At 50.9% G+C, this 7,500-nt stretch overlaps 1 protein-coding gene across 4 annotated transcripts in view; it reads right to left on the bottom strand.

Moving 5' to 3' along the window:
- htt (huntingtin) overlaps window positions 1-7,500 on the bottom strand; it is a gene marked incomplete at its 5' end in the record, with an annotated part of 141,519 nt that overhangs the window by 102,491 nt on the left and 31,528 nt on the right. For all 4 annotated transcript variants that reach the window (XM_071408303.1, XM_071408304.1, XM_071408306.1 and 1 more), the window contains 6 exon segments: window positions 1-26; window positions 291-417; window positions 2,203-2,405; window positions 3,845-4,002; window positions 4,369-4,514; window positions 4,834-4,954. The exon segment at window positions 1-26 is cut by the window's left edge and continues 102 nt beyond it. In XM_071408303.1, the coding sequence (XP_071264404.1) occupies window positions 1-26; window positions 291-417; window positions 2,203-2,405; window positions 3,845-4,002; window positions 4,369-4,514; window positions 4,834-4,954 (781 nt within the window).

Genomic DNA, 7,500 nt, shown 5'->3' with positions numbered 1-7,500 from the left:
GGACGTCGCGCTGTCCGCTGGCCTGCCTGCTCACAAAAAGGTCAGAAAGACAAAAAGGCAATAGGTCAAAAGGTCATGAAGAGAGGGATCTTTGTGATTTTGAAGCGTATCCCTCACAACATTTTACTGTTTGAAAACCTTCACACCGTCGACTGAAATCGTTCATTAAATGACGGACTAAGAAACGGACTGAATTAAGTTAAAAAGAATCCATTGTCTCTATGAAGATAAAGTCAGTGTGTACATGGTTTCCTACAGAGCAGAAGAAGGCAGGAAGTGGACTACTGTACCAGTGTTGGTGTCACTGCCTTTCTTAGGGCTCATGGGAGTGGAGCTTGGCTCTGCTACCTCCTTCTCCTTGCCTTTCCTTCTGATGGGGCTGAGAGAGGGAGCGTTGGCTAGGGACGGAAGGGTGGCCTGGGGGACAGAGAGGACAACACTGAGAGAGGGAGCGTTGGCTAGGGACGGCAGGGAGGCCTGAGGGACAGAGAGGACAACACTGAGAGAGGGAGCGTTGGCTAGGGACGGCAGAGTGGCCTGGGGGACAGACGAGACAATACTGAGAGAGGGAGCGGTGGCTAGGGACGGCAGGGTGGCCTGGGGGACAGAGGAGACAATACTGAGAGAGGGAGCGTTGGCTAGGGACGGCAGGGTGGCCTGGGGGACAGACGAGACAACACTGAGAGAGGGAGCGTTGGCTAGGGACGGCAGGGTGAACTGGGGGACAGAGAGGGAGCGTTGGCTAGGGACGGCAGAGTGGCCTGGGGGACAGAGGAGACAATACTGAGAGAGGGAGCGTTGGCTGGGGACGGCAGGGTGGCCTGGGGGACAGAGGAGACAATACTGAGAGAGGGAGCGTTGGCTGGGGACGGCAGGGTGGCCTGGGGGACAGAGGAGACAATACTGAGAGAGGGAGCGTTGGCTAGGGACGGCAGGGAGGCCTGAGGGACAGAGAGGACAACACTGAGAGAGGGAGCGTTGGCTAGGGACGGCAGAGTGGCCTGGGGGGACAGAGGAGACAATACTGAGAGAGGGAGCGTTGGCTAGGGACGGCAGGGTGGCAGAGAGGACAACACTGAGAGGAAGCGTTGGCTAGGGACGGCAGGGTGGCCTGGGGGACAGAGAGGACAACACTGAGAGAGGGAGCGTTGGCTAGGGACGGCAGAGTGGCCTGGGGGACAGACGAGACAATACTGAGAGAGGGAGCGGTGGCTAGGGACGGCAGGGTGGCCTGGGGGACAGAGGAGACAATACTGAGAGAGGGAGCGTTGGCTAGGGACGGCAGGGTGGCCTGGGGGACAGACGAGACAACACTGAGAGAGGGAGCGTTGGCTAGGGACGGCAGGGTGAACTGGGGGACAGAGAGGGAGCGTTGGCTAGGGACGGCAGAGTGGCCTGGGGGACAGAGGAGACAATACTGAGAGAGGGAGCGTTGGCTGGGGACGGCAGGGTGGCCTGGGGGACAGAGGAGACAATACTGAGAGAGGGAGCGTTGGCTGGGGACGGCAGGGTGGCCTGGGGGACAGAGGAGACAATACTGAGAGAGGGAGCGGTGGCTAGGGACGGCAGGGTGAACTGGGGGACAGAGAGGGAGCGTTGGCTAGGGACGGCAGAGTGGCCTGGGGGACAGAGAGGGAGCGTTGGCTAGGGACGGCAGAGTGGCCTGGGGGACAGAGAGGGAGCGGTGGCTAGGGACGGCAGAGTGGCCTGGGGGACAGAGAGGGAGCGTTGGCCTGGGGGACAGAGAGGGAGCGTTGGCTAGGGACGGCAGAGTGGCCTGGGGGACAGAGAGGGAGCGTTGGTAGGGACGGCAGGGTGGCCTGGGGGACAGAGAGGGAGCGGTGGCTAGGTGACGGCAGAGTGGCCTGGGGGACAGAGAGGGAGCGGTGGCCTGGGGGACAGAGAGGGAGCGGTGGCTAGGGACGGCAGGGTGGCCTGGGGGACAGAGAGGGAGCGGTGGCTAGGTGACGGCAGAGTGGCCTGGGGGACAGAGAGGTAGTGGTGGCCTGGGGGACAGAGAGGGAGCGGTGGCTAGGGACGGCAGGGTGGCCTGGGGGACAGAGAGGGAGCGGTGGCTAGGGGACGGCAGAGTGGCCTGGGGGACAGAGAGGGAGCGGTGGCCTGGGGGACAGAGAGGTAGCAGTGGCTAGGGACGGCAGGGTGGCCTGGGGGACAGATTATCCCTTTGCATCTCACACACACCTTGATTGCGGGTCCGGGCGGCGTGTCGTCCAGCACGTGGGCACAGATGTTGAGTATCTTGAGGATGTGAGAGAAGAGTTGTTCCACCAGGACCACCAGGGGGCGCTCCCCAACCGCTGCCCAGGGCTCCTCTGTCTTACCGGGGACCGGCCCTCCCTCCTCCTCCCCAGCCCAGGGACTACACATACACTTTGGAGCTGCCGCTGGAGAGAAGAGCGTTACATTTTGGTTTCATGTTGGGAATACGACAGCTGAATGTTGTCATTGAGGTATTGTGGTATTTGATTAGGATCCCCATTATCTGTTTCTAAAGCAGCAGCTACTCTTCCTGAGGTATATTAGGATCATTATCTGTTTCTATAGCAGCAGCTACTCTTCCTGGGGTTTATTAGGACCATTATTTGTTTCTATAGCAGCAGCTACTCTTCCTGGGGTTTATTAGGATCATTATCTGTTTCTATAGCAGCAGCTACTCTTCCTGGGGTTTATTAGGATCATTATCTGTTTCTATAGCAGCAGCTACTCTAATCTGTGTGTGCTTAACGTTCTAGAAAGATCGGACCGATAGTTGTACTAAGGTTATATGAAGGTTGCAATATCGCGGGACAGGTACACAACTTAATAACATCAAGCAGGTGTATACAGGTTTATCCAGGTGTGTTAACGTTCTGTAAACATTATATTAACATCCAGCAGGTGTATACAGGTTTATCCAGGTGTGTTAACATCCTGTAAACATTATAATAACATCCAGCAGGTGTATACAGGTTTATACAGGTGTGTTAACATTCTGTAAACATTATAATAACATCAAGCAGGTGTATACAGGTTTATCCAGGTGTGTTAACATTCTGTAAACATTATAATAACATCCAGCAGGTGTATACAGGTTTATCCAGGTGTGTTAACATTCTGTAAACATTATAATAACATCAAGCAGATGTATACAGGTTTATCCAGGTGTGTTAACATTCTGTAAACATTATAATACCATGCAGCAGGTGTATACAGGTTTATCCAGGTGTGTTAACATTCTGTAAACATTATAATAACATCAAGCAGGTGTATACAGGTTTATCCAGGTGTGTTAACATTCTGTAAACATTATAATAACATCAAGCAGGTGTATACAGGTTTATCCAGGTGTGTTAACATTCTGTAAACATGATAATAACATCCAGCAGGTGTATACAGGTTTATCCAGGTGTATTAACATTCTGTAAACATTATAATAACATCAAGCAGGTGTATACAGGTTTATCCAGGTGTGTTAACATCCTGTAAACATTATAATAACATCCAGCAGGTGTATACAGGTTTATCCAGGTGTGTTAACATTCTGTAAACATTATAATAACATGCAGCAGGTGTATACAGGTTTATCCAGGTGTGTTAACATTCTGTAAACATTATAATAACATGCAGCAGGTGTATACAGGTTTATCCAGGTGTGTTAACGTTCTGTAAACATTATAATAACATCCAGCAGGTGTATACAGGTTTATCCAGGTGTGTTAACGTTCTGTAAACATTATAATAACATCCAGCAGGTGTATACAGGTTTATCCAGGTGTGTTAACGTTCTGTAAACATTATAATAACATGCAGCAGGTGTATACAGGTGTTGTGTCCAGGTACGTACCAGCGAGCAGGTTCCCGGCCAGCAGCAGAGCATCCTGGTGAGCAGAGAGGTCCAGAGGGAACCAGGCAGAAGACAGGAGAGACAACACCATGTTTGCCATCCCCACTGTTAGAGTCCTCTTCCCTTCCTCCAATGGGCCTGAGCCGGGCTGGGAGAGGCTGGGAGAGAGAGACAAATATTATATACAAACTGAGGGGGGTGTGTGTGTGTACCTGTGTGTGTGTGTACCTGTGTGTGTACCTGTGTGTGTGTGTGTGTGTGTGTGTGTGTGTGTGTACCTGTGTGTGTGTGTGTGTGTGTGTGTGTGTACCTGTGTGTGTGTGTGTACCTGTGTGTGTGTGTGTGTGTACCTGTGTGTGTGTGTGTGTGTGTGTACCTGTGTGTGTGTGTATTTGTGTGTGTGTGTGTGTGTGTGTGTGTGTGTGTGTGTGTGTGTGTGTGTGTGTGTGTGTGTGTGTGTGTACCTGTGTATGTACCTGTGTGTGTACCTGTGTGTGTACCTGTGTGTGTACCTGTGTGTGTACCTGTGTGAGCGTGCCCGGGAGCGGTTGAGGTTGGATCGGTTGGGGTGTGTGACGGTGGAGCTGACATAGCCACAGTGCCAGCCCGTACTCCAGGTGCATGCTGGGAAGGTGGTGGTCAGAAGATGCAGCGCCTCACAGCAGCCAAACTACACCGGAAGGAAAAAAAGTACAGATTGATAATTCCATGAATGAACGACAGAGAACGAGACGTTTCCTAAAATGAGACAATAAGATATGTTGTCCTGGAGGGATGGACGTCTGTCCTACGGAGGAGGACCCCAAGGAAACTCACTGTGAGGGCCCTAGACATGGAGGTGTGCGTCTGTGTGTGTGTGTGTGTGTGTGTGTGTGTGTGTGTGTGTGTGTGTGTGTGTGCGTGCGTGCGTACTCACAATGAGGGCCCGTGACGTAGAGGAGGTGTGTGTGTGTGTGTGTGTGTGCGTGCGTGCGTGCGTAAGTACTCACAGTGAGGGCCCGTGACGTAGAGGAGGTGAGAGCGTGAGACACAGCAGAGACGACTCTTGACAAGTTATTCTCCACAGTGACGTCTGACACTCCCTGAGACAGGTTATAACCACGATACGTCCTGACATAGAGAAAGAGAGAGAGGAAAAGAGATGGAAAGGTCCCGCTGGTGATCTCCTCTGATGTCAGAGTCTGGTTAGAGAGAGATCTCCTCTGATGTCAGAGTCTGGTTAGAGAGAGATCTCCTCTGATGTCAGAGTCTGGTTAGAGAGAGACAGATCTCCTCTGATGTCAGAGTCTGGTTAGAGAGAGATCTCCTCTGATGTCAGAGTCTGGTTAGAGAGAGACAGATCTCCTCTGATGTCAGAGTCTGGTTAGAGAGAGACAGATCTCCTCTGATGTCAGAGTCTGGTTAGAGAGAGATCTCCTCTGATGTCAGAGTCTGGTTAGAGAGAGATCTCCTCTGATGTCAGAGTCTGGTTAGAGAGAGACAGATCTCCTCTGATGTCAGAGTCTGGTTAGAGAGAGAGACAGATCTCCTCTGATGTCAGAGTCTGGTTAGAGAGAGAGACAGATCTCCTCTGATGTCAGAGTCTGGTTAGAGAGAGAGACAGATCTCCTCTGATGTCAGAGTCTGGTTAGAGAGAGAGACAGATCTCCTCTGATGTCAGAGTCTGGTTAGAGAGAGAGACAGATCTCCTCTGATGTCAGAGTCTGGTTAGAGAGAGAGACAGATCTCCTCTGATGTCAGAGTCTGGTTAGAGAGAGAGACAGATCTCCTCTGATGTCAGAGTCTGGTTAGAGAGAGAGACAGATCTCCTCTGATGTCAGAGTCTGGTTAGAGAGAGAGACAGATCTCCTCTGATGTCAGAGTCTGGTTAGAGAGAGAGATCTCCTCTGATGTCAGAGTCTGGTTAGAGACAGATCTCCTGTGATGTCAGAGTCTGGTTAGAGAGAGATCTCCTCTGATGTCAGAGTCTGGTTAGAGAGAGACAGATCTCCTGTGATGTCAGAGTCTGGTTAGAGAGAGATCTCCTCTGATGTCAGAGTCTGGTTAGAGACAGATCTCCTCTGATGTCAGAGTCTGGTTAGAGACAGATCTCCTCTGATGTCAGAGTCTGGTTAGAGAGAGATCTCCTCTGATGTCAGAGTCTGGTTAGAGAGAGACAGATCTCCTCTGATGTCAGAGTCTGGTTAGAGACAGATCTCCTGTGATGTCAGAGTCTGGTTAGAGAGAGAGAGATCTCCTGTGATGTCAGAGTCTGGTTAGAGAGAGACAGATCTCCTGTGATGTCAGAGTCTGGTTAGAGAGAGACAGATCTCCTGTGATGTCAGAGTCTGGTTAGAGAGAGAGACAGATCTCCTGTGATGTCAGAGTCTGGTTAGAGACAGATCTCCTCTGATGTCAGAGTCTGGTTAGAGAGAGAGACAGATCTCCTGTGATGTCAGAGTCTGGTTAGAGAGAGAGACAGATCTCCTGTGATGTCAGAGTCTGGTTAGAGAGAGATCTCCTCTGATGTCAGAGTCTGGTTAGAGAGAGAGAGATCTCCTGTGATGTCAGAGTCTGGTTAGAGAGAGATCTCCTCTGATGTCAGAGTCTGGTTAGAGAGAGAGAGATCTCCTGTGATGTCAGAGTCTGGTTAGAGAGAGAGACAGATCTCCTGTGATGTCAGAGTCTGGTTAGAGAGAGATCTCCTCTGATGTCAGAGTCTGGTTAGAGAGAGATCTCCTCTGATGTCAGAGTCTGGTTAGAGAGAGAGACAGATCTCCTGTGATGTCAGAGTCTGGTTAGAGAGAGATCTCCTCTGATGTCAGAGTCTGGTTAGAGAGAGACAGATCTCCTCTGATGTCAGAGTCTGGTTAGAGAGAGAGACAGATCTCCTGTGATGTCAGAGTCTGGTTAGAGAGAGATCTCCTCTGATGTCAGAGTCTGGTTAGAGAGAGAGACAGATCTCCTGTGATGTCAGAGTCTGGTTAGAGAGAGATCTCCTCTGATGTCAGAGTCTGGTTAGAGAGAGACAGATCTCCTCTGATGTCAGAGTCTGGTTAGAGAGAGAGACAGATCTCCTCTGATGTCAGAGTCTGGTTAGAGAGAGAGACAGATCTCCTCTGATGTCAGAGTCTGGTTAGAGAGAGAGACAGATCTCCTCTGATGTCAGAGTCTGGTTAGAGAGAGAGACAGATCTCCTCTGATGTCAGAGTCTGGTTAGAGAGAGACAGATCTCCTCTGATGTCAGAGTCTGGTTAGAGAGAGAGACAGATCTCCTCTGATGTCAGAGTCTGGTTAGAGAGAGAGACAGATCTCCTCTGATGTCAGAGTCTGGTTAGAGAGAGAGATCTCCTCTGATGTCAGAGTCTGGTTAGAGACAGATCTCCTGTGATGTCAGAGTCTGGTTAGAGAGAGATCTCCTCTGATGTCAGAGTCTGGTTAGAGAGAGACAGATCTCCTGTGATGTCAGAGTCTGGTTAGAGAGAGATCTCCTCTGATGTCAGAGTCTGGTTAGAGACAGATCTCCTCTGATGTCAGAGTCTGGTTAGAGACAGATCTCCTCTGATGTCAGAGTCTGGTTAGAGAGAGATCTCCTCTGATGTCAGAGTCTGGTTAGAGAGAGACAGATCTCCTCTGATGTCAGAGTCTGGTTAGAGACAGATCTCCTGTGATGTCAG

The sequence above is a fragment of the Salvelinus alpinus genome, chromosome 6 (genome assembly GCF_045679555.1).
Source record: "Salvelinus alpinus chromosome 6, SLU_Salpinus.1, whole genome shotgun sequence".
In the NCBI taxonomy this organism is placed as follows: Eukaryota; Metazoa; Chordata; class Actinopteri; order Salmoniformes; family Salmonidae; genus Salvelinus; species Salvelinus alpinus.
The sequence above is the reverse complement of the archived record's forward strand: the minus strand, read 5'-3'. Positions and strand labels throughout refer to the sequence as shown.